Below are 27,039 nucleotides of genomic sequence, written 5' to 3' on the forward strand. Positions count from 1 at the left end.
TTCATCTGAAAAACAGCACTGTGCCCTGCAGCACCATACTGGGGTGTGTGCTTAACACTGACTCAGAAGAGATCATCATCATTTCCTGCAGCAAGCTAGTTAGCCTAATGCTGCGTAGCCTGAGATGTGGCAAAATCACAGCACGAGGTGATATGGCTACAGGCATTTGGACTATTAAAGCTAGACTTGTAAAGGATATGACGTGTAGTTTTCTATCATGTTGCAGCATTTTTCTCATCTCTACCAATGATGAATGACATGTTACTACTTTTCTACAGTGATAAAGTATGCTGTGAGACATTAGTGAATAGGAAGACCAGAATTTGTCCTTTGGAGAGAGTAACTAAATTAACTTTTAAAGGTATAGCTAATCCAGCATATTGAGTAGTCAATTAAACTAACTTGTTTTTAGATCTCTACTGAGCTGTAATATCAAGCCTTCGAGTATCAGTAATGTAATTTTCAGTCCAGCTTCAGTCCCACAGAATTTCTTGGGAGCCTTGCAGATTTCTGCAAAATGTTGCTGTGCCTGCTGTGTCTCTGATTCCCTCTGTTAAGTAAGTGTGAAGCTGTTATTCTTGTTTATTTACTGAAAAAAAAATAAGAAAAATAAGGGAACAAAATATGCTATTTTTCTGTAAGAACTTCAGGAAATAAAGAATCTGTATGAATTTGTAAGCAGTCCCCTCAGTCATGTGACATCTAATTGAATGCTTTAGAAGCAAGGGATTACTGAATTTCACCAAGTTTCAGGAAAAAAATACGAATTATTGAATGCCGGTTTACCAAGGAATGTCTTGGTATGTTGGTTTTTGTTTTTAATTTATTGCTAACTTTTTGAAATTTAGTTGTCATTACTTTCCTGTATCAGCTAAATTTGTGCTAGCTACAGTGAGGTAAAAGATTATACATCCTAGTAAGAACTAGTCAGATCTCTTTAATCAGTTCAAGCTAGGTTGAGAAAACAATCAGTCACTTTTTAATTGGTCACACACCCATATGTACATCAAATTAGTTGTCCAGCCCTTCCTAACTGTGTTACCATGACCTGCACAAACTTTCTTGAGATTTTGAAGGACTGAAAAATCATTCTGGTTTAATGTTAAGTTATACATTTGTAAAAGGGAGTTGATTTAAAAAGCATGTGATTGTGTTAAAATTGATTTACATGAATGCTTTATCATTTAATTTATGTCTTCAAAGGCAGAATCTGTTTATATGAGTAATGGTGATTTTTATAGCTGTCATTTGAACACGGAAGATAACAATGAATGTCTCTCCTCTTTTATTATAGAATCACAGAACTGTAGAATGATTTGGATTAGAAGGGACCTTTGAGATCACCCCGTTCCAGCCCCCTGCCATGGGCGGGGACATCTCCCACCAGACCAGGCTGCCCAAAGCCCCATCCAGCCTGGCCTTGAGCACCTCCAGGGATGGGGCATCCACAGCTTCTCTGGGCAGCCTGTGGCAGTGCCTCACCACCCTCTGAATCTCCCCTCTCTTAGTTTAAAGCCATTTCCACTTGTCCTATCACTCCACTCCCTGACAAAGAGTCCCTCCCCAGCCTTCCTGTAGGTCCCCTTTAGGTACTGGAAGGTCCCTGTAAGGTCTCCCCAGAGCCTTCTCTTCTCCAGGCTGAACAGCCCCAACTCCCTCAGCCTGTCTTCATAGGAGAGGTTCTCCAACCCTCTGATCATCCTTATGGCCCTCCTCTGGACTTGTTCTAATACATCCATGTCCTTCTTGTACTGGGTCCCCATAACTGAACACAACACTCCAGGTGGGGTATATATTCAGTATGTTTGTGGAAGTGACTTTTGCTGGCATTCTCTTGTCTTTCATATACATGCCTTGGTTTGGCTTTTGAGTTCAACGTCTGCTGGAGGTGATTTGTAAAGATCTGTAAAGTTGGGCAAGAGCTTGTATTAGTAGAAAGTCAAATGTTTGACAGATTAAATCACTGAACCAAATTAGAGGTTTGGGGCATCTATTTTGCAAAATCCAGGAAATGAAGGATTACTGTTTAAACTCTCAGAATGTTCTTCCTTACTATTATAAAGGTTAGAAGATCACAGATTGCTACATTTAGTAGTTCCACTTGAACGTATCTTTATTGTATCAAAAAGAAATATGCAGAAATGGTGCCAAATCAAAATTTCAGTGGGACAGAATAGTTGTATGTTACAGCTACTTAAATTATTTTTAAGTTGTACATTCAACTTGCAGTTTTCTTCATTCATACGGCTCAAGATGGCTGGTAATCTGCAAGATTTATGTGATGGAAATACAGGTGTGAATCTCAGAATAGTAACGATGACGTTGCAACGTCATGGCAGTAAGCTTACAGAAATGTGCGGGTGGGCATGTTTTTAGCTAACATAGTGATATGTCTTAACAGAGTTTGAAGACTAAAATGTGATGTGGTTGAGTGAAGATGTAGGGAAAGGGGGAAATTCATTTTTGCTGTAGGATGCCACTTTACTATTTTAAAGACAAATTGAGTGTTTCTTAGTTCTAAATCCAGCATTAGTCATAAGCACAAGTTCTCATTCAAAACAAGATCAATGGAAGCAAAAAATGTGAGATATTTTTCTAATTTTTCTTGTAAGAACGTTTCTCTGTTGTTCATTCTGAGATAACAGTTGAGCTCTTGTGTGTTTGTATGTAATTAACAGTTTATAAACAGTGGACACTTTGTAAAACAGCATTTTGTAAGAGAGTTGCAGCTCTCCTCATTGTTCATCTTTGACACAGATTCCTTCTCAGCTTTATTCTTTCCACCGTCATGTCTCTGCTGTCCAGTACATTACTCCAAGCCAGAGCTTTAACTGAAGTAAAAATCAAAAATCCAGACACATCTGTTCTTGCAGGATTACAGAGTTTTGAGATTTTTTTTTAAACTTTGTGATACTAGAGTTCTTGTAGGTATGGGCACGTGAAGGAAAAGGACTACACATTGAACCACACTATTCAGTTTCTTCGCATGTCCAAGCCAACATTAACTTTTATTTGGATTTGTACAGATTTTAACACATGGCTTTCTAATGCAGAAATCTTTGTGGATTGAAGTTAGTTTTTGACTGTTTTCAGATGTTTAGGGTCCATACTAAGTCTTTCTGTTGCCAAAATAGGGCCTGACACATAAATTTCCAAGAAAATCCAGAAAAGAAAAAAACAAACAACAACAACAAAAAAGGCAAAAACAAACAAACTCAAACCATACCTTGAAACACCAAAAACTCGGAGTTCTCAAGTCATCGTATGAATCCAGAAGCTAGAAGTTTAGGAGTAACTATAAGTACTGCATTGTACAGTTACAACAATTGACAACACACTTGCTTTGGTTTCTTCTTTAATTTTCCTTCAGTCCTGCTCGTATTGGAATGGATGTTATTTAAACAGTTAAGTTTTAATAGAGATGTATGCCATCCCATGTAGTGTAGTGGTGACAGATAGTGTTTCCTGTAGCACCTCAGGTTATTCTTGCTGCTGCCTGCAGCGCTGCTAGATCTGACACCTAAAGCTATTGTTGCTGTTGTGTCAGGTAGAAAGGCTTTCAGAGTCGTGGTCGGTAAGTTAACCAATGTATTCAAAATTAAAATATTAACTATAATTATCATTGCTTGTTCTTTCCTCTCTGCATTTGGATGTTACTTTACTAGACCTCTTACATGATACTTCATTCCTGATACATCAGGATGAACTAAACGAATCTTCATTGTGAAATGGTTCCTCTTCAGATATTAGCTCATAGCTATTTGCATGGTATAAATCATACCTTGCACACTTTTTTTCCTTTTCTTCTTTCTGACATGTTGAGTCATTGGCATTTGCTTTCATGAATCCTCTGTGACCTACTTCTATTTGTGGACAATTAGTGTATTACTTTGGTAGTGAAATGCACCTTTCCTGGTATGGATATTTTTATAGGGCAAAGTATATGCAAAAATCCTTCTCATAAACTGTCTGTATACTCTGTTCTGTGTTTAAGATGGATTTAGTCTTTTCTCTATATTCTTGTGGTTTACTATATCACTGTATAGATTTAAGTCCAGTACAGAAAAGTATACTGGGGATGAATGTTAATTTTCAATAGCCATTTTGCCTTTTTTCTTTGTTCTTGATTTTTCATGAGAAAATAGAATGTTACAAGCCACTGAAGAAATCAGGAGAAATATTAACAAGGAACCAAACTTACTTGGTCCTGAAAATTACATGTTTCTATAAGAGATTACCCACAGAAAGAAATCTTGGTAAAGACAGAATATGGATGGATTTTCTAGGCCATGTTCATTCTTGGAGATTCATTTCATTAGAACTCTGATTGGATAATGTAGTGTTGAACTAACTTTTGTTTAAAAGCAACATTTTTTTCTAAAAAAAAAATGCGACTTATTTTCTAGTTTTACTTAGTAAATTTTCATCAAATATAACCATGTGGAGAAACTTCAGATTGTTCAGAAAAGTTCAGATTGTGTTTTGCCAGGTCGCCAGTTGTGGGAAAGAGCATGAAGTATACCACTGTAGAAAAGAAGAAAGAGTCTGTCTGAGAGATTGCAACCCAGCACTATTATGTTCTGATCTCCAGAAAATCTATTAATTCTTAGAAGATTCTAAAATAGTATTAATTATCATATGTCTATTTGAGTTTTGGATACTTGGATCGTTAAAAGGACTTACCATATCAGGGAGAAGGGAACGTTTGGTGGCATAACATGAACACTTTCATCAGTACTTATTTGGGATGTCCTAGATAATTTGTTTCTGACATCACTGAGTAATGCAGTCACCTGAAACTTATGCCATTGAAACTTTTTTCAATACTGCACTATACTATTTTTAATAGTATAAATGTGCATGTATATTAATTGCCAGGTCTGTGGCAGCAAATGTGAAAATGTAAATCATCTGATCTTTCTTGGCTTGTATGGTGCTTGATGATTAAGTGTTACCAAAAAAAAAAAAAAAAAGAGTGGCTGCATGTCAGAAGCCTAGTGCTGTCATCCCTGCTGATGAGTATGCCTGGAGATGTTTGAATTGCTTCATTGGAGATTATTCATATGTTTCTGGTTACATCACAGTGACTTTGCAGCAAAGCACCGTGATCTGCATGTATAATAGACTGCCTTCCTGAGGTCGGTGTACTGCTGCCTGAACTGAAGTCACTCTCAGACCTGGTATATACACTGGGCTTTTATACAAGGGTAATTATTTGAGTTATATCTGGCCGGTTAGTTATGCTGACAGAGCTACACTGGTCCATAATTACAGTTGAAAAAGAGAGTGTATATTTTCCTGGTGTGTTCTGGTTTCCATCTGAGAAAACTTAAACCAGTAAAAGACCTGTAACTACATCAGTAGAATGGGGAATAAGTTCATGTACCTACACCAGAGCAGACACATACCTGACTCTTAAGTACAGATAGTGCATGCATGTCTAATAGAAAATTGTGGATGAAAGAAGTGATTGATGTAGTTTTGTAAATAGTGTCAGCTGTTTGCCAGTATCCTAGAGGGTATTTCAGTATTTTTTTGTCAGGTTTCTCATAAAGCTTTGTTAAACAAAAAATCATAATTGACAGTTATATTGCTTACATAATCTCAGTTTTCATCTGGAAAAAAAGAAAGCCCACACGTACAGTTCTACAAATCAGTTATTTCTTGTTCTGCTATTAAAAAGATTTTACTATGTTTGGGAAACACCAGTGGCAAAAAGACTCCAATTCATTATAGCTCCACGTGACTGATGGGCAGTGCCACGTTGCCGGCTGCACGTATGTGGACAGTGATGTCTTAGTTATGAACATGGATTGTTTGGTCACTTAACATTTCAGCGTGAGTTTGCAGACAACCGGTTCCTACTGAACAAACAACCTCTTCATGAAAGCCGCCGTAGCTGGCATTACTTGATGTCCTCTTTGGCAGGCTGAACAGACACCAGCAGCTGAATGGGCACAATGAAAGGATGTTTTTTTTTTTTTTTTCTGAGAAAATAATGCTTCTCGTTGCTTAATTATGATTTAATTACAAAATTTCTGCTCAGCTGATAGTGTAAGGAGAGGAGAACACTGCTCTCAGTGAAGACAGGGGGGAGTCCTTTTGTTTGCAGACTGCGCTTTGGAACTGCGGCCAGTCTGCACACGCTCAAATGGGGCGTTGATGGTGCTCCTGGGGGTCTCATGGGAACAGCCACAGTTTTCAGGTTGAGTGCCTCATAGATAAATGTTCATATTTGGGCTCCTAGCCAGTAAAGGGCATGGTTTTCAAAAAGCCGTATTTTGTTCTAAGTAGTGATTTAAAAAACGCCTGTTTTCTTAATTTCGGTGTATTAACAGTTTGCTTAAGCACTGTTGAATACTTGTGTCCAAGCAGAAGACAGTACATAATATTAATTACAAAATGTCTGTTGTTTGTTTTATGGAAAGTGTGGAACCAAGCACGACATTGCTAGCCAGACCAAGAAAGTGGTTGTCCTGCTCAGCACTGTGCTGGTGTGGCCACACCTCGAGTACTGTGTGCAGTTTTGGGCGCCACAGTATAAGAAGGACATAAAACTGTTAGAGAGTGTCTAAAGGAGGGCTACAAAGGTGGTGAAAGTTCTAGAGGACAAGACGTATGAGGAGCATCTGAGGTGCCTTGGTCTGCTCAGCCCAGAGCAGAGCAGGCTGAGAGGAGGCCTCATGGCGGCCTGCAGCTCCCTCACGAGAGGAGCAGAGGGGCAGGCGCTGAGCTCTGCTCTCTGGGGACAGCGACAGGGCCCGAGGGAACGGCATGGAGCTGGGACAGGGGAGGGTCAGGCTGGGTGTTAGGGAAAGGTTCTGCACCCAGAGGGTGCTCGGGCACTGGGACAGGCTCCCCAGGGCAGTGGTCATGGCACTAAGCCTGCTGGAGTTCAAGAGGTGCTTGGACAATGCTCCCAGACACATGGTCTGAGTTTTCTGTGGTTCTTTGGTGACCCAGGAGTTGGACTCAATGATCCTTGTAGGTCCCTTCCAACTTGGGGATATTCTGTGATTCTATGATCTTTTCAGGAAGTTCAGTTATAAAATGAACAAGACTATTTTCCTGTTACTTGCAGTAATTCCTTTAAAGAAAGAGTGCAAATCTATCTTAAAAAGAAAAAAAAAACTAGAGAGGAATAAGACAATGTCAAAGTGACATAAAAAGCCTGAAGCTCATTTCCGTTCTTTTGCAGATGCTCAGTAGGCAACTGTACTTCACAGTTCAATTGTTTTTGAGTCTGTGGGTCTGTGCCCTCTAATCTGGTTTTCAGGAGGTTAACTAATGTGAGTGCTCAGGGCTATCCTTTTTACTGGGAGAATGTGTCTTCTGGAGATTAATATACTAACGCTGTTGAAAGATCTCTTTCCCCCCTTCCACTCCCCGCCATATTGCAGCAAAAGGAAGTCTGGTTTTGTTATTGTTCAGGCACATCAAACTCTCAGAAACTGCTGCTGAATTTAGCATTGAAAATTACAAACCCGTCTTGTAGGTCTAATACAGGGAACCTTCTCTGAATAACACAATTTGGAACAAACCATAGTTAAGTAATTCATGTAAGCTTGTTTATACAAGAAGAAAAGTGAGGTCAGGATATTTGTCAGAGAGCACAAAGGAAGGGGTTTTCTTTTTTTTTTTCTAAGACTTTGTTACAGAGTTGTGTTTCAATGGCATGACATTTCTTCCTTTTTTTCTCCTATAAAAGTGTATTTTACTTCACTTCTATTTAATGCTGGTTGTACTGTGCTGTGAAAAAGTTCCACTGAAGTACTGACATGCAGTACAACATATTTTAAAAAAAAAAAAATGATTCAGCATTCTTTTCATTTTTCTGCTCTTGCACGCTCATCTTCTGGACCTTCTTCTGCCAGAAGGTTAAAATTACAGATATGCATACACATATTTGGCTTGCTTTTTGGGTGTGATTGTTTACAGATGAGCTATAATCTTTACCTTTTTTGGTGTGGAGTAGCTAAAGTTAAATCTACTGATTTCAGAAGAACTGTGACTCCTTAAAAGGCAGAATTCTCCCAGGAATAAAAAGATAAGTAATGAGCTAGTGATAATCAAAGTATTGTATCCTAGTACAAGATAGAATTCTAATTTTAAAATAGGAAAGTAAAGACTTAGCTTGCAGAAGTTTTGGTGACGTTTCAATGTCTTAGATCCCATTTTCTAATATGGGAAAGAAAATTATTTAGCAGTTAGTGAGGAGTATTACGCTTTGCAGTCAGAGAATAGAGCACTTGATACAATGACAGTGTCTCCCACCTTCTTTAGTATCCTGCTCAAGTAGGAGTGAGAAAATTCCACGCTCTTGTATTCCTAGTAGTTTTGATCTGGGATTTTTTAAATTTTATTTTTTTTTCCCCCTCCGGCATTCTCTCACCCATTCAGTTGTTGAGTCTTTTCTGCTTGGTAGTATTTGCTGAAAGCTGAAAGACAAAACATTTATTCGTCATATGCTCTTCCGTAGTTTTGATAGGATGAGAGCTACCAAATTTAAAAATGGAGAGGAGCAGTCCTGCCTGGACTCATTACTCTTTGGAGTAAAAAATGTTAATATTTAATTATAGGAGAAAGAAGTCAGGTATAAATACACTTTATTTTAGGGATTAAAATGGAAGAGAATTACTGGGTTTGAAAGTGAAACAATGCAAAGTCTTTATACGACACACAACTGGCAATTTCCTACCCTCAAATTTTAAGATTTGACTAATTTTATTGCACTTCTATAAGATGATTAAAAAAAAAATAAAGACAGCTGTCCTGAAAATTGTGAAATTGTGTGGTTTCTAGGAGCTTTTCTCTTGGGGACAGTCTCTGGAGTAGAGTGCAGAGCAGACTGAGTTTGATATGATGTGTATTCTTTGGGTTAATAAGCCTCTGATCCTTTTTTATGTGAAAGCAGCGTTAGCAACATAAATTATTCTGACAGATAGAAACTTCTGTAGCAGGAAGCAGAGCAGACTAAACCATGTCTTCCCCTTTCTGTTTCCTACCCCCAAATGAAAGAGGATCAGTTGTTTCTGAGGTACTTCCATACAGACATCTACTCTAGCTGTCTACTGAAGCACTAAAGTTTTTAGGCCATTTCTACGTGTAAATTTGAGACAGTTTCAGAGTGGCAGACTTTAACCCTTAGAGACTTTATTAAGTATTGCTACCATGCATGCTTTTTCAATGACAAGAAACACTCTGTAAGAGTACTCTGTGCCATTTGGGAAATGCTTTTTAACATTATGAGGAGGTCTTTCTCATCACCGTGACCCACCAGTCCCACGGAATACAGTGAGTTAAGAACAGCGGTGCCCGTAGGGGCTGCTGTTGGGGACGGCTACCTGCAGGCAAGAAGCTGAGAAAGCCGAGAGGTGCTGGGTCTAAATGGAAAACAGAATGAGAGAGCTGGGGAGAACAGGGACGGGGTTTCATCGCTGTAGGTATCTGGATAAGCAGGTCTTCTGTCTGCAGTTTGGAGGCACTCCCACTTTTTATCTTAATTCTGAGCTATGCTGGCCTCAGTTTCAACCAGAGTTACAGAAAGCTCTGGGTTTGAGCTTGGCTCCCTTGCAGTACCGGAACAGCCTGGGGAATTGGCTGTGGTTGAGCCTGGATGGACGCTGTTCAAAAGAAATAAGTCTGGAACAGGACCCACTTCATCTTTGCATCTTTGGTGTGGTTTGTTTGGCTTTTTCATTTTTTTTGAAAGGCCAAATTAGGCGAAAGTTATGAGTAGATATGCTAGTCTATTTGATGAAATCGTGGAAAAAGTCTTGCCCAATATCTTTATTTGAGCTGGGGGTGGAACTGTGAGGGGGAAATCCACCAGCTGTCCCATCCTCTGAGTCTGGACTGTGCGTGTTGGGAGCAGCAGCAGCCATGGTGCGCCAGCCCAGCTCCCAGACTCTGGATGGACTGACCGAGCAGCAAGCATCATCTGTCATGGGCTGACTGCAGTAGGGTAGAAGACAGCACTCCAGTCTGACGCTCTGGAGGGGCCTGTGGCAGTGAATGGCAGTCCCAGCTGACCTCCCCTGATTTCTCCCATGCTGTTGACGAGCAAGGAGGCAGCATCAGAAACATCCTGCCCCCAGCCTGGGTTTAAGGTGACCACCACAACATGGTAAGAAGTGTCTGGCCACATCCTCTTATCCCAGGAGACGCACCAAGAGCTTGTAGTCTAAATCCAGAATCGAGAGTGGCTAAATCTAGAGATCTAGGATTAACGTGAACCTGCTGGGGCTGGCCAAGAGCATGGTGAGGCCTGTGTTTTAAACCCCTGTCTGTGCTGTGACTGCGACAGACCTGCGTTCCAGTAAATTGGGTATTTCCTGTCTGATGCAAATGATGTCTGGCAGGGCAAAGCACTGCTTCACGTGGTTAACATCTCAAAACTATTGATGCTTTGATCTTCACAGGTGTGATGTGATCTATGCTGTGTTGTTTTTTTTTAAGGGACTGCTAGTTAAATAGTATAAACCTATCAATATAGCTCCTTTTTATTTTTTCAGTTAGATGTTTCTGGCTTTTTTCATCTCCTGAATTATGTAATGGTGATCATAGTCGGGAGTTAGGCCATCCCTGTCTATTTTTGCTCTGATTCCTGTCCTGTCTTACAATTTATCTTTCTGTTTTAAAAGAGAAGTAATTGTGTGTTGAGGAGTTTAGTTGAATATCTCAGTATGATGGCAAACGTACTTTTCAGCTATTAACTTGCAGATGAGATTTAAAAAAAAGAAGGTCTAGAAGCAGTGGGTTTTAAACGATTCCATCAATGTGTCCTCAATAGCTTGTATGATACAAGGTTGCCCAAACTGCATTTTGAAGATAACGAAGAATTGCACAGTCTGGCTTCTGATCCTGAGTGATTTTGTCCATTCTCCACTCTCTGCCCACTTTGCATATATCAGATTTTATGTCTTGTAGGCAGGTATTTTATGAATATTGTACAAATATAGAGTTAGTAATTAGCTTAAATACTCTGTTTCATTTTACATAATTAAATATTTATCTCTGTAGTAAGTTAAACTGAGTATGTCCTTAGGAAGTGACAACAGATAGAAATACACCATTTTAGGTTTTTAGGAGAGATTTGGATTTTAAATATGGTTTTTGGGTTTTTATTTGCGAAGAGGAAAAAATATGGATCAAAATTGCTAGGAGTAAAAATAAGCAGTCACTGGAGCTGAATACATTGAACACAGATGTAACTATCACTAGGCAAAGGCCTAATGAACTATGTTTGTTTTGTAAAGTGCTGTGGGAATGGAGATTGAGAGGCTGTCTGCAGCGTTAGAAGCCTGTCTTTGTGACAGTGTGTGACGATCTTCCTCAGGTCTGCAGAGAGTTGGCAGATGTTTTTGCAATTTTGTGATGTCTTGGCAGATGCTTTTCCAGTGATGCTGACTGATGCACGTTTGAACTCTATAGACAGTCTGTGCAGAGGATGATCATGTTTCCAGTTGGTTGCATTTTAAGTTTGATTTCCACTGATATTTTATTTTATTTTATTTTATTTATTTTTATTTTATTTTTTATTTTTTTATTTTTTTATTTTTTTATTTTTTTTTTACTTTTAGAAATATGAGGAAAAGACCAAGGAAAATCAAAGTCTTGGTGATAGGGAGAGCACCGGTAGGCAGTAGTAATGGCAGGGAAATCGCTGCTGAACACAAATGTGTAAATACCAGGAAAGGACCCTGAGCTCACTGTCCAAGTCCACCCAGGCAATAGCCGAAGCTAAAACACTCACAGCTGTGTTGAAAAAAATTCAGGGCATACTCTGCTAAACTAGGACTGCTAGCAGATGTATGCGTCACTGTTTTGTCCTGTTCATTAGGTTTTGACAGCACTCTTTTCTTCTCAGCACACAGACTAAAACTGGCCTCATTCAGGTTGATTAAAGCTTAAATACAAGAGAGTAAAAACCTGAATACATCCATTATACAGTGAAACTTTCCAGCAAATTCCAAGACTATTTTTCCAGATCATTAAAGATTGATACGGAATAATTCCTTGCAGTGAGTGGGATATATAATAAACATTATTTCTCTGTGCGTGGCTATATGTGTACATATAGAACATTTTAATATATAACCTAATGTATTGCTGTATATAAATATATGTATGTGTACATGTGAATACGTGCATACACACATAGCAGATTTGGGAAAGTGAATGTGCAGACATAGTCTGGTAAAAATATACTGGAAAATTTTGCTGTGTGATGCTAAATGGATATGAGTATGGAACACTGTAAACTACTAAAAGAATGAAATGTAAATTCTTCGTGTTTTGTGGGTTTTTTTTTGCTCACCTTCAGATGTTTTGCACATTTCTCTCAGTGGTAGCACATCAAAAATTTACCTACTCCAGTCTTTAAGTTAAGAAATGTCTCTCAAAATTGGAAATCTTTGCTTCCTTACTCTACAGTCTCACTTAGCTATGGGGTAGAACAGGACAACAGATCACACTGAGTAGAATTTGTGGATTTTGCTCATGTAACCCTAATTCCACAGTGTTCAGAGAGGAGCAGTCATTGTTGATCTGCTGCCATTTAAAAAGTGGTCTAGGCATGAAGCTACCGGGCCACGTGCTACTTGGACTCTCTAGATCAGGAGATGCTTCATCAAGTATGACCATAAAGGTACCTGTTGGCAGGGAAGCCACTGTGAGGTACCAGCGTGCACCATCTCTTCCTCGCAGCTGTTCTGTACCTGCATTCTTTTGAGTTAGTGCCCTGCAGAACTTCCATGGATTCTGGAGAGGTTGGAAGCACTCACCAAAGTGCTTTTTAATGCCAAAAGCTTTTTTTTTTTTTTTTTTCCCCTGCAAAAACAAAACACAAAACAAAGGCAGTGAATTCCTCACTTTAAATGTTTTAATTTTTATTTTTTCTAACTCAGGGTAGTGTGCCCTGTTGACTCTTCAGTGTTGCTGTTGATGAAGATATAAAGTAACTATGGTACCATAGTTAGGTAGCTTTAAAACAGGTTAAATATAACTGAAATATAAATTAAATTAAACTTTGCTGTAAATACAAAGTGGCTACATCCGAGTCTTGCTAGGGACAACATGTTCCTCCTGAGGTAGTTTTCAGCTATGCTGTTTTAACACCAGAACCATTTCAATCACCTTTCCTATCCCACAGCCTCTATGCTAGAACTGATCTTGCATTATTAATGTGTCTTGTGTCTGCAAGGTCAGGCTTTGCGTTTGGGTGCAGCAATAGCTGTTATAGTCTGTTTGCACTTACATTAGCAAATACAGCATTTACTTGCAGTCTTCCTTAAAATAGGTGTCCCCTTTTAATCTTCACTTCCAGCTAAACAAACGTGTTACACGGATACCAAAACTAAAAAGCTGTATTGCAAGGTAGTGCTGTGCTCGGCATACACCGTGAAAGGTGGTGAACTGTCATAATAGCTTACAGTCCAAATTCATCTTCATTACAAGTGTAAATATTAATAATTAAGGATATTGAAATGAAATCATTATAAATGATTAAAGCTATGAAAGGCATGGGAAGTGATAATCTCTGTCAGTATATCCTTCTTTCTATACCTTTTTTTTTTGGGGGGGGGGGGGGAGGAGAGGAGGGAGGTATAGGGAACCAATTAACCCTCACTGCCAGTAATTTGCTCACATATTAGCCCTCTTTCTGAGGAGTAAGCTTCCATTTTAGTGCATACCTCTCACTGTTATTGACATTTTTGATCACTCTATCAGGAAATCTGCATTTAATATTTCTGCTCTGGATGAAGTACTGCCCCATCATGAGTATATGACTTAAAGAACTGAGTTTCTGTTTCAAGTTTGTATTATATTTAGTTTTTCCAAGAGCTTGTTGAGTGTAGGTGTATTGTAATGGCCATTACCAGTACTTTTATCTTGTGCATGGTTAGTGGGAATCTAGCAGTCCCCATTATTTCTGCCCAAAGGGATTTTGCCTGATAGAAGAAGGATTGTGGTTATTTAAGGAGCAAGGTAATCAAGCTTCGTGCAGCTGGATCACATCTTTCAGCAGCTGTAGTTAACCCCTGCTTTATGAGATTAACATGGTTCAGCACAGCACACTTTTTACATGGTGTCCTCCATTTGCTTTATCAGGTGGTACTTCTCATGGGAAGTGCTGATCGTCTGTTGCAGTCGGAGGAGTGACTCAGAGGTCGGAGTGCTCGGTGCTCCTGATAGCAGAGCAGGGCTGAAGGAGGAATTCCCCAGCAGCGAAGAGTCACGATAAGGAGGAGTGCTACGAGTGGGCAGGAGCGTTGGTGGCAGAGAGCAGGAGATAAGGCAGAGGGATTTGGAAACCAAATAGGAAATTATGGATTGGATTCCAAGATAAGGAACAGTGTCAGTAATCCAGGGCACTGCTGGCACGATGTAAGCTACTGCCAGATATGCAGTGATCCAAGACTCCTACCTCAGGCTGTGGGCAACAGAACCAAACCAGGGAGGATCTTCCTGGGAAAGAGAAGGAGAAAAGGGCAAAAAGTGCAAAGTTTGTTCTCTTCAAATTTTATGTGTATCCCAAATTTTAATTGGTATTGTTGAACATGGCTGACTAAGGTTTAAAGTGTGTGTTTTTTTTTAAGTTCTCTCCTTCTCTTGTACTCTCCTTATTCTCTTTTGTACTCTCTTCTTCTTGGAAAAGGATATTTCCCTTTTTTTTTTTTTTTTTTTTTCCCAGCACTTTAAACCCTGTGTAGTCTGCTGCCTGGCTTGCAGGTCTCTTCTCTGTGCCATGCAACCTGATCACAAGGTGAAATCCAAGTTTTAGAGAGCAGCGTTTTGAGAATGTAGCTCTCTGTGGTTTACCAAGGTTTATGTTTCCCCAATTTACAGTCCTGCACTGTATAACTTTACTACAGACAAAGAGGCTTTCTTTCAGGTCTGTCTTTCATCAGTTGGTTTATCTTGTCAGGTTTGAATGGGAGAAGAATAGATTTATGAAGACAATAGAAAGGAAAAGTTAACCTGATGTGTGCAGGGATCTAGAAGAAATGATTTCGTCTGCAGAATTGCTCTAACTTTGGAGTTTCTTTGTACATGAGGACTGCTGTTTCAAGGCTAAATACTTCTGTTAGTAATGCTTTGCTACCTCCTTAGTGGGACCCTGCTTCCTGTTTGCATTGCTCTAGCAGCTGAGATCATCTTTCAAAGTTCCCCAGAGGTGTTTTTTTCTTCACCCACAAAGAGCCTCTTCTATTCTACCATTAATCTGGGGAATGAGTTCTGTTTCAGGGGTTATAGAGGATGGCTACATACATGATTTCAGAATCTGTGGAGCAAAAAAACCCAAAGCTACGGGATGAGCTCTAGCATGGATTTGTCCTTGCATGCAGTGCTTTACATTTTACGTTACTCGTAGGACAAATAGAGGAGAATTCGCATTTTTGACTTTACATCTCTTGAGAAAATCACAGAGTCACAGAATTGTAGGGGTTGGAAGGGACATCAAAAGATCATCGGGTCCAACCCCCCTGCCAAAGCAGGTTCCCTAGAGCAGGCTGCCCAGGTAGGCGTCCAGATGGGCCTTGAGTATCTCCAGAGAAGGAGACTCCACAACCTCCCTGGGCAGCCTGTTCCAGTGCTCCGTCACCCTCACTGTGAAGTTCTTTCGCATGTTGGTGCGGAACTTCCTGTGCTCCATCTTGTGGCCATTACCCCTTGTCCTATCCCCACAAACCACTGAAAAGAGGTTGGCCAAATCCCTCTGTCTCCCACACCTCAGGTATTTATACACATTGATGAGATTCCCCCCTCAGTCTTCTTTTCTCCAGGCTGAACAGACCCAGGTCTCTCGGCTTTTCTTCATAGGGAAGATGCTCCAGGCCCCGTATCATCTTTGTGGCCCTCTGCTGGGCTCTTTCCAGGAGATCCTTGTCTTTTTTGTACCGGGGAGCCCAGAACTGGACACAGTACTCCAGGTGAGGCCTGACTAGGGCAGAGTAGAGGGGGAGGATCACCTCCCTTGACCTGCTGGCCACGCTCCTTTTAATGCACGCCAGGATCCCATTGGCCCTCTTGGCCACCAGGGCACAGTGCTGCCTCATGGTCAACCTGTCGTCCACCAGGACCCCAGGTCCTTCTCCTCAGAGCTCCTCTCCAGCAGGTCGCTCCCCAGCCTTTACTGATACGTGCGGTTGTTCTTTCCAGGTGCAGGACTCTACACTTGCTCTTATTAAACCTCATTTGGTTTCTTCCTGCCCATCTCTCCAGCCTGTCCAGGTCTAAAATACTTCACTAGAATGTGATAAGTGAAATTCTTCATACAACTGCAGCCACATCTGAGTAAAGTAAAGATTTTTTGCAATGGCAGTTCGGGGAAATTTTTAAAATTATGTAAGATCTTGCTATGGAGGTAATTCCATCCTACTCCCCATAAATACTTCTTGAAAATAACTGTAAAATCTAGATAACTAGAATTATATATCTTAATTAATGTGTGAAAGATATTGCACTAATTTCACCTGTGGAACGTGAAGTTTGAATTTTAATGTAAAATTGAATACAAAGTGTCTTTTATTTACAAAAAAAATTCCGGCATAAGTGATAAAACTGTTAATTTCTACATTTAAGTGTAAATGATACTGTACACATGTATATGAAATCATCTTCGTAGCGAAATTAATGAAGTGTGCATGTGGCCTAGAACTTAAAAGTAAGGTTGGTTTGGTTAGAAAAGGAGAATCATCTACTACCTTTGAAATCTCTTTTGCTGGGAGCATTATCAAGGGATTAGATGATTAAAACCTATGCTTTTTTGTAGGAGATGTGACGATCCCAAATTTTGCACATGCGAAGCTGCCTAATGTCATGTAGTAGGGTCTCAACCCCAGCCTGCACCACAGATGCTGCAGTGGTGTCATCAGATCGTTATGGATAGATACAATCTCTTGTGTCCTTTAACAAATGTCTAATGAATACTGAAAGTTTGTGATGAATTTAGTTTTGGTTTGGAGGATTGCAAATGAATTCAAGATCTTTTAAAAACGTAGCAGGTAAACTAAGGGTTGTCATAATATGATATAAGAAAAATTACTGAAATTAGTGATGTTATAAAGCCAAAAGGAAGTATTTGAACCATTCTTTGATAAGAGAGCAGTTGAATATAGCTCTTCAGCTAGACAAAATTTAGAGAAGGGATGGAACAACGTGGCTTTGAAATTGTTGTCTAATAACATATGGAGTATTTGCTTAAGTCTTGTCACTTAAACAGTAGGTTAAATAATAAGTATATTAAAAATATTTGTAGTAAGGTCAACTTAATTTAAACATAACATATATAATCCATACTTATAAAATTTTCCCTGTTTGGTCAGCTTAGTAATTGCAGTGTCTCTCTTAAAAAAGTTTTGTGTGACTTTTCCTGTACTTTAAATGTGAATCCTTAAAGCATTTATTGCTTTCTTTTCCTACAGTGGTAATAATAAATATATACTCATGAGTTAATGCATTGTTTAATTGATTATAATAAAGGGATGTGGTAGTCCATTGTGTAATTTATGGAAATAAACTTTGCATTAACCTGTTAAACTGTTGGATATGGCAGTCTCAGTGCTTAGCAAAATGTTTTTCAAGGGAAGACTGGTCTTCATTTGACACTTTTTACATATTGCAAATAATTTCTATACTGCTTTATTAGTCTGCATTTCCTCTGACCTTTTTTTCCCTCCAGTAATAATATGGATTACTTTTGAATCTTTTTTACTTACTATTTATGCTATCCCAGCAGGTTACCCATGTTCATGCCTGCTTGTTTAACTCTATCCCTTCTTTTGCATTTTACTCATCTTGTGATATTCAATTTGATCAGTTTTGCTTGCTGGCTGTTACATAGAGATCATAACATTAGAAAGTTAGACATGTTAGATGTTTAGAGACATCTACAAATAAGATCTGAGTATGCCTGTGTTGTATTAATGAAATGCTTTTTATAAAAGAATTTTCCCCCTTTTGATGGTTTTGAGTTTCTATAAACCTTTATGGAAAAAAAATCTGATCGTAGTGCTGTAAACATTTGCATATGCACTTAAGCTTATATACAGTTAGTCTTTTTGACTTCAAGATACTATTTTCTTGTGGATGAATGTTTGCAGTCTTGAGGATTTATATTTATGAGAATATTAGTTATAGTAGAAGGAGGGGAAAAAACACCTCTGCCATCAAATATTTTAAATTGTTATGTTGTATTTAAGAAAAATGTGTCCCTTCTCAAGCTTAATAGATGTGTTAATTTACTATTTATCTTGCCTAATGATCTTGTGATATGGGAAATCAGTGGCTTTGCAGATGAAAGATGTATGATTAAAAAAAAAAACATTCATCTTTGTAGGCATCATCTGTTTCATTGACAAAAGGCACAGATGCAAAATTTAACTTAATAATTAAATTTATAATTATTGTTTCAGAGTCTGATAAATAATTGCTCCTCATGGCATGCTATGTGGAGCTACAGTTCATATAATAGAAATAGGTTTGATCGTTGGTGATTCTAAGCTGAGAATTTTTCAGATTGTGTGTGTATATTTTTAAATATTATAAAAAAAATGTATGGCAGAGAAGCAAGCTGCAGACAGGGAAGAACATTTTATTAATGACTCCACAGGGATATGATATTCTTTGCATTGAACAGCAAATGTGCAAGCCTGACATGTATCCATGGTGCGTTTTCTTTGGAAACTGCTGTCTTTGTCATTATCCAGTATGTTCCTACAAAAACAGCAATAGCTCTGATTTTTAATAAGAGACTGGGAAGTGAAGGAACAAAGAAGCAAAAACTCAAAATGTCCATATGTGGTACGTGCTGTGTTTCTAATGATGTCTTTTTTTTTTTTCTTTCTGTTTTTGCCTATAGTTGTAGAACAAGCAACAGGAAGAGTTTGATGGGCAATGGCCAGTCTCCAGCTCTGCCTCGGCCTCATTCACCTCTCTCAGCTCACACAGGTGATTTTTATAACTATTTTACTGGTGGTATTATTAAATTCTTCAAAATTCTGTATGAGGAGAAAAGACACTCTATCCCAGTACGTTTCTTTCCATTGTTGGAAGTAGTGAAAAGTTGCATATCATTCCATCCAAATTTCTGTTAAGTTTAAATCCATAAATCTTATGTTATGGTGACAAGAAATATCTAACATGGATCATGTAGCTTTGTTTGTTTTCCGTGTATTCTGGCGAGTTCTGATGCATTTTCCCCAATTCCTTTTCTGGGCCTAGTACTGTATGAAAAGAATATTAAACAGCTTGTAACACATGGTGAATATAGTGGAATTGGTGAGTAGGGTATTACATTCTATTCGTAGTGCTTTTGTTCCCTAGGATTTATGAAGTTAGGCACGTTACTAGAAGTTTCAGTGCTTCAGTTTCCACAATAATAAATTGGTGATCATTTTGTTTCACTTCTAAAGCACTGAAGCACTTAAGATTGAGTGAAAGTTAGAGATGATATTGTCAGCATTTTGAAAAGGAACATTTTTAGCATACCAAAATAGACTAGTGCAAAGATTCATTCTCTCACATGTTTTGGTGTATAGTTACTACCATTGGTTAAAAAAAAAAAAAAAAAGTAAAGCCCCACAGCAATCCTTGTATTGGCAATGACATTGAGTACTTCGTAGAATTGTTCTTGGATGGTAGAAGAGCAATTACAGAGTTTAAGTTGTGTTTTTCAAGAGAATGGTGAGTTTAATACAGCGCTTGCAGTTTTCTAGTAGAAACAACATTATTAGAGAAAATACAGTGGTTCTCCTCAAACTGACCAGCACGCAAGCAGCAGATGAAAGCTGAATTGGGCAAATACTGAATACTTGCATAAAGTTTTTTAATTTTTTGTCTTAGATTCATGTGGTTGGATGGGGAAGGGGAAGTTGGATGGCACCACGCTGATGAAGTAAATATATTGTTCAGGGTGCAAATGGTGCATTAGTAGCACCAGTGGAAGAAGAGACAGGTTCATTTGTAAGCAACATGGAGAGTGAAGGCTTGTGGCTCTAATAAAGAGGTGTCAAAGCAGTAAGTAGTCCAGAGCTTGAGTACATACAAGATACAAGCTCTGGGACTGGAGTTTAGAAAGGGGTTATGGAAATGTTGACATATACAACAGGTATTATATATCAGTTATATATGTTAATTACTAATACAGTACATTATATGCGCTCTTCCTCTGTATAGGGCCTGAAGCTAACTGCAGAGATGGTTCATGCTATTGGAAAGTCAGATTTTGATTTGCAGCTGAAATCTGGCAGTAGGTCTTGTGCAAAGACACTTGTAAAGATCGTGAGATTTCTAGAATACTTGCAACTTTCACTGTGTAAATTCTTTCTCTTTCTTACAAAAATAGAAAACAAATATACACTAATGCCATTTCTTTGTGTTCAAACCTTGGTCATTATTATTAATTGTCTTAAGACAGTTGCTGCATATCCTTTACCTTTAATATGTAAGCTGAAAGCAGTTAAACCTGCTGAAAGCTCCTTTTAGTTTTTGCATGAACTGTGGATACATTCAGGATTGTGGGAGGCAAAGGGCTGCACTGTCAGCTTGGACAACATCTGGTGCCCTGGACACTAATGGGTTTTCCAGCTGAATGCCTGCTGCTGCGTAGGTAGATCATCTGCACCTCCCAGCCTTCAAGTGAGTGATTATCATCTCAGCAAGTCAGGGCATTCAGGTGTCCCCACCTCAACAGTCACAGGAGCTTGTTCCTGTGGGTGATGCTAACCCCTGATGATGAATAATCAAGTGTAACGCTGTTTAATTTTCTCTGCTGTAGAAACAAGATTTAGCTGTTAGGAGTAATACTATAAATCTTACATGTTTGTGTCTTAATGAAATGTTTCATTTTGTGCCACTAAGAGGACAGGTACTGGGAGAAGAACTGCAAGTAGGGAATTGCTTAAAAAGGAGAGCATGAATGTTGTGCTGAAATGAGAAATCTTACGAAATGGGAGCAGAGTTTTTCAGTAGAGTGCTCAGGCTTTGGTTTTGTGGCCAAACCTTCTTAATCTTTTCATAAATGACATTGGCAAAAAATTATTGTAGTTGATGTCGAGTTGGAAGACATCCAATATGGAACAGCACTGGGAAAACTGTGTTAAGGTGACTGATCTTGAGGACTGCAATAAAAAGTATCAAATTACATAGCAATTTGCAGCATTTTGTGCTTGGAGGACCAGTAACATAAATGTCTACTGTAAGATCTGGACTCATCTGTGAGAAGGACCTGGCTGCATTTTCTGGATCAGAAGATGTTTGGAAGGACCAAAGTAGTGTAGCTTTAAAAGTCAAATCTTAGAAGTTTATACAAAAGACGTAATTTTCAGCTGAATCGGGGAAGGTTTCATGCCACTGTACGACATCTTGGTTAGATTTCATCCAGAGTGCTGCATGTTTTTAGGGTTGTGCATGTTCTGGAGGTTTTGTGTGGAGAAAGGCTTAGTAGGATAGAATGTGAGAGTTTTTTATGCAAGACTAAAAGATTATTACTTGCTTATCTTAGAAAAAGGAAGACTGAGAAGCCTGTGTTGTCTTCTGTGAAGTCATCTAAATCAGGCAGAGGCGTATTGCAGGGAGTGGGAAGAAAGATGTATGTTGGTCATATATACAAGAACATGAGGGTTCCTGAAGAATTTTTCACTAAGAATAGCAGTGACAAATTCTATCTTTCCTGTGGGATTCAGTGTATTTATGAATGGGATTACACGATGGTATCGTCTAAAGCAATATTCCAAGGCCAAAGAGGTCTTGCCTCTACTTGTAATCCTTTTTTGTAGGATTTTCTAGGTCAGCAGACATTGTCACATGTTGACTGTTAATTTTCTGGTTTCACTACATTAATACCTGTTGCTTCCATGAGATAATGTTTTGGGTAGACCTGTGTGGAGCCAGGAGTTGGACTAGATGATCCTTGTGGGCCCCTTCCAACTCAGGATATTCTATGATTCTAATTTCATTTGATGGAAGTAGTTTAGCCACACTGCAGTTTAGTAACAAAGAAAGCCATTTAAAATACTAAGTATTTTAGTTGTTTCAGGGTTTGAATTACACTGGAGACATTCATGTGCATCAAATTTAGAGTTGGTTTTCCTGGATTTCTTAACTTTAAACCTGTGGGTTATTTTTTTGTTTGTTTTTTTTTGTTTGTTTGTTTGTTTTGTTTTGTTTTTCTTTAATGTCCAAAGTAGATGATAACGAGTACTGGCTTACTACTGTGCATTTAAAGCAAAGAAAAATGTCTCATACACAGCTTCTATGTTCTTCTGCTTTAGTTATGGTCTGTGTTGACTGCCTTTTGGGGAAAGTAGGACTAGGTTTGTAAGTGAATGAAGATAAATGAAGTCTTGGTGTGTTTTCGTGGTGAACTGTCAAAGTACTAAAAGCTAAAGCTAGCACAGGGTCTGAATCTCTTTTTTGAAAGAAAACTGACATTTACAGAACAGAAACTAACGTAGTTTATTGGTCCAATTGTCATCATATGTAGATTGATAAAAACTTTTGCTAAAACCCAGATTAATATTATTTAAACTTAATCTGACGTGTCAATTTCATAAAATCATAGAATTGGATAGAAGGGGCCTTAAAGATCACCCTGTTCCAGCCCCCTGCCATGGGCAGGGACACCTCCCACCAGACCAGGTTGCCCAAAGCCCCATCCAGCCTGGCCTTGAGCACCTCCAGGGATGGCGCGCCCACAGCTTCTCTGGGCATATGGAGTACCAGCATTCACTTACTTCCAGGAGAAATTAGCTTTATGCTACAGGTTCATCTGTATGGTCCCTTCCAACCCAAACCATTCTGTGATTCTAAGCAAGGCAGGAGGCTTCAGTGACACCCAGGGTGGAACAAGCCAGCTGCTAACCATAACAAAGTATTTAGCATAAAAGTCTATGTGTAGAAGATTTGCCCTGGCAAGCGGATTTAAGAAGCTTGCAAGCCTTCCTTGCTGTAACTGGAGAAAGCCATTTGCTGGCATGAAGCATAATTAATCCAGTTTTTGAAACAGCTTGAGCTCCTCACCTCTGAGCAGATCTCGGCGGAAACACCTGCTGAAGCGTTCAGAATGCTGCTGCTGCCCAGCTGCGTGCTGCTGCTGACTGGCACAGTTTACTGGGGTATGAAACTCAGACCTGTAACTGTTCATGGATTCTTGTGTATTGTTCACTTCACAGCATGGGTTCACGCCAAGTAAACAGACACCAGGAACATATGACCTGTTGTTACATTGTATTGCTGTGGTGCTGATGTACCGTAATTCGTTTCAAATGACTGTCAAATTATGACACCAAGACTTCAAACTGGAGCTGTCTCTGATCCATTGGGAATTTGTGATAACAATCATTAATCTGTTATTCCCTCAGTACCAACAGAAAGTGATTGCATCAGAAGTTCTTTATTTTGTAAGTAGACAGCTATTAAAAATACATTAATAATACACATTCCCTGTAACATATGCATTTTTAAGAGATGTAAAACATCTTCCCTCTTTGGCAAAGGCACAGGACTTTTTGAAGCTAATTACAAAACAATCACACAATTTAATTAATCTGGGTATAGTATTCTTAACAATAGCTGCTTGCAAAATGAGACACCCTGTGTATTGTCATGAGGTAAAGTATTGTTTTGGTATGTTGATTGCCTATTCATTGTGCTACCTCTCCCAGAGGATACTTGAGTTAATTACTTGCCTAATGCATGACCACCAGTCAGGTTTACTTCATCAGGTCAGGAACATCAACAGTAATCTCAGCAGCGTAGAGATACCCTGGGCCTAAACATACAGCAGCAAGCAGATCCCAGAGAACAGCGGGATTTGACTAATAAGCAGGCACTGCACATATGGGCAGAGAATTAACTGGCACTGGTTTTTATTTGAAAGTCTCCCAGGTATTGACTTGCAGATGGACTTGGGGGTGGATGAATGCCATGATGGATGAAGGTCACATATAGGACTCTGCTTCTAACCTTTCTTGTTTTTCTGGAACACCACACCTTAAACCTTTAGTAGCACTAGTTGTTGCTCCTGTTGTTTGGGGTTTGGATTTTCCATTCTCTGTTTCCAGTCTTGTCTGGGTTCTCAGACGTCTAGATAAGCCTGCAGGATTTAATATCCAGGTATTACGTATATGGCTTTGCCAATCTTGTTGTTTTAAAAGCTCATTTGCTTTTGGAAATGCTGCTTGCATACTGATTTTCTTATTAACAGTATCTAATATTCTTCCTGAATAAGACTTCGACTTTGGATTTTGTCTGACAGGAAGTGATCTTCGCCTCTAGTCAGGCAGTGGCAGCACTGTGTCTCCTTGAACCACCCACTGTTGTAGCTATAACATTACTGCTTTCTTTGATGTTTTTTGCTTCAGTGTGAAGGTTAAGCGTATGTTTGAACTAACTGGTGGACAGTTAGGCATGTCGTTGATGTGTAGTAAATAAGTTTAACTCTGTATAACTTCTAATCAGATGAATTTAAGATGCCCCCCCATCTCCTGATTTGTCAGATTATTTCCTGTCAAACGCTGTTTGTCTCACCACATTTAGCCTAAGTCCCTGCTTCTGTGACAGAGTTTAAGGTAGCTTCTTTGTCTTTTTTCCCTCTTATCTAAGCTCACAAAGGACTCCCAGTTACAGCTAATTCTTACCAGTGCAGTAGCTAAACTTTGTGACAATGTTTTATCTGCACAGTGTTACTTCTTTTTTTTTTAATCTTATCTTTATTAAATAAGCTCTGGTAGCAGCAAAAGAAATCCAGTTAGCTGTTAAATGAAATGACCTGTTGCTGTCAGTAATTTGGTGTTTTCAGTTCATGCAGGACAAGAATAAATTGTGTTGGCTCCCAAATAAAGATTGAAATCTGTGCCATATGTGTGGCTTTAGATTCCCTCTGGTCTCCCCCCATCCCTTCGGGGAACAAAAATCCTTGCTACCTTGAAATTATCTAGGCCCTCAGAAGTGTCTGAAAAGTAATGAAGAAGCTAGGGTCTTGAGGGGGAGAAGGTAAAGTTGAAAAGACATAATTTTTCTGTGATAGATAAACGGACAAAAAAGTCTGTGGTATTGGCCAGTGAAAGTGAGATTCTCGTCTCCTGGGGCTTTAAGAACAGATGCAAAGACATGATCTAAGCAGAGCTAAAAACACATTTTGCATCTGCTCCTGATTTAAAAAAAAAAAAAAAAAAAAAAAAAAAAGTCAGGGGAGGGGGTCTCTGTTTACTACCTAATGGTTTCATGATTACGCTTTCCGTCATTGAGTGTCTAAGGACATTAACTGTGAAAAACTCAAAGCTCATTCAAAAATTTGAGTAGAAATCAAGGCCACTTGAAGTGTTTTAGGTACTCAATTTGTTGTAGCAGCCTTTTCACATGTAGGTAGTAATTTTCTTCTCAGAAACTAAATAATGATTCTAGCTGGATATGCAGAAGCTTTTTTTATCTATTTCTTAATGTTGCAGTCTCATTTATGTCAAAAATAAAAATACTGCAACAAATGCACTACTTTAATATGTTGATGTTGCAATCTGTCCTTTATTTTAGGAAGGGTAGATTTAGATGTATGCTGGCACTACTTTAAAACTTATCTGTTTAGCTTTTGAGGTGATTTTTATTTTTTGGGTGTCATTCTTATTTCTTTTTTATATACTGTCTTTTCTCTAGTTACATATGTTGAGGAGTCAAGGTGACTGGAACACCTCTCACCACTCATCTTCTTTCCACGCTTTCATTGTTCAAAAGGAGGTTGAGTACTGTAATATGAAGAAGTAACCGTCATAAAATTGCAGCTTGGTCACAGTGTACAGTCACTTCTTATCACATACTTGTAGTCAAATTTTGTGCCAATGTCTCACAAAAGTAATGGGAAAAAAAATCATTAAGTGTGTTCTGCCTGCTTATGTGGGGTTAGGAGCTAGGAAAAAAACTGAACAATGAAAAATTCACAATAAACCTCTTGTGAAAATGCTGTAGAGACTTTGTGTAAGGGCTAAATCATGCTAATAATGATTTTGCTATCTTTCAAATACGTGTGATTAAGAAACACTTTGTTTCCGTGATTGAAAGTGTATTTCTTTCAAACCAAAATTTTGTAAACTTTCTCAGGTTGAATGGAGCATTTTCTATGAGTTAGAAAATTCAGTAACAAAAAGTCAAATGCTAAATGAAATCTCATGTCACATAAAATTGTATTTCATTTTTTTCAGTGTCCTCAAGAGGAGAAATTCAGAAATTAGTTTTTAACCTGCCTGGAAATGCTAGTGTTAGCATGTCTGAAATGTATTTTCTTTTTTCTAATATGTATTTATTTATGTATTCCCCCTTCCAACAGGAAACAGTCCTCAAGATAGCCCTAGGAATTTTTCTCCCAGTGCCTCAGCCCACTTTTCTTTTGCACGAAGGTAAGAGTTTGTTTTTAGTACACATCATGCGTTTCGCAGAGAGGAAATGTTGTTGGACCCAGATATTAAAAGATGATTGGAAATACATAGCTGTATCTGTCAAGTCTATCACTCAGAATGACAAGTGTTATCTCTGTTAAATAACCTCTTTTAAACCTGATTTGCAACAAAATTGTGCTGGATGATAGATACAGTGACATCATACATTTTTAAATATATATATTGTATTAATGGCTTTTAAATAGATTCACACTGTATGAAAATAGAAAGATCTCCTCATCCATTGGGGTTCGGAGAAATTATAACCTACATCCATATTTTTCTTATTTTTTTCTTAACAGTGTAAGAAGTGCATGGCATGCAAGAACTGTATCTTAGAGAAAATGGAATAGAAATTCATGAGTTCAGGGCCAGGTTTCACTGGTAGCAGCATCGTCACTGTACATTTAATATCTGACCTTGACCTGTTTCACTATCTGAACAACTGAGACAGTCATAGGAGTTCTGTCATAGGAGTGTTGTGAGGATTAATTAATGTTAGAATTTTTGAAGACCTAAAGTGAATTTGAAGTGATCTATGAAGTAAATTACTATTACATGAACCGTAACTTAAGTTGATTATGTGTCATGGGAGACTGCCTATTTG

General features: G+C 38.7%; 1 protein-coding gene across 10 annotated transcripts in view; it reads left to right on the forward strand.

The window, feature by feature from the left end:
• The window catches only part of MAST4 (microtubule associated serine/threonine kinase family member 4), a 296,749-nt gene that overhangs the window by 205,375 nt on the left and 64,335 nt on the right, over positions 1–27,039 (forward strand). For 9 of the 10 annotated variants that reach the window (XM_040540215.1, XM_040540216.1, XM_040540217.1 and 6 more), the window contains 2 exons: positions 18,866–18,954; positions 26,324–26,393. In XM_040540215.1, the coding sequence (XP_040396149.1) occupies positions 18,866–18,954; positions 26,324–26,393 (159 nt within the window). Of the gene's footprint in view, positions 1–9,841; positions 10,127–18,865; positions 18,955–26,323; positions 26,394–27,039 lie in introns of those variants that run through there. The other variant, XM_040540222.1, reaches the window with a different exon arrangement.

The sequence above is a fragment of the Cygnus olor genome, chromosome Z (assembly GCF_009769625.2).
Source record: "Cygnus olor isolate bCygOlo1 chromosome Z, bCygOlo1.pri.v2, whole genome shotgun sequence".
NCBI lineage: Eukaryota > Metazoa > Chordata > Aves > Anseriformes > Anatidae > Cygnus > Cygnus olor.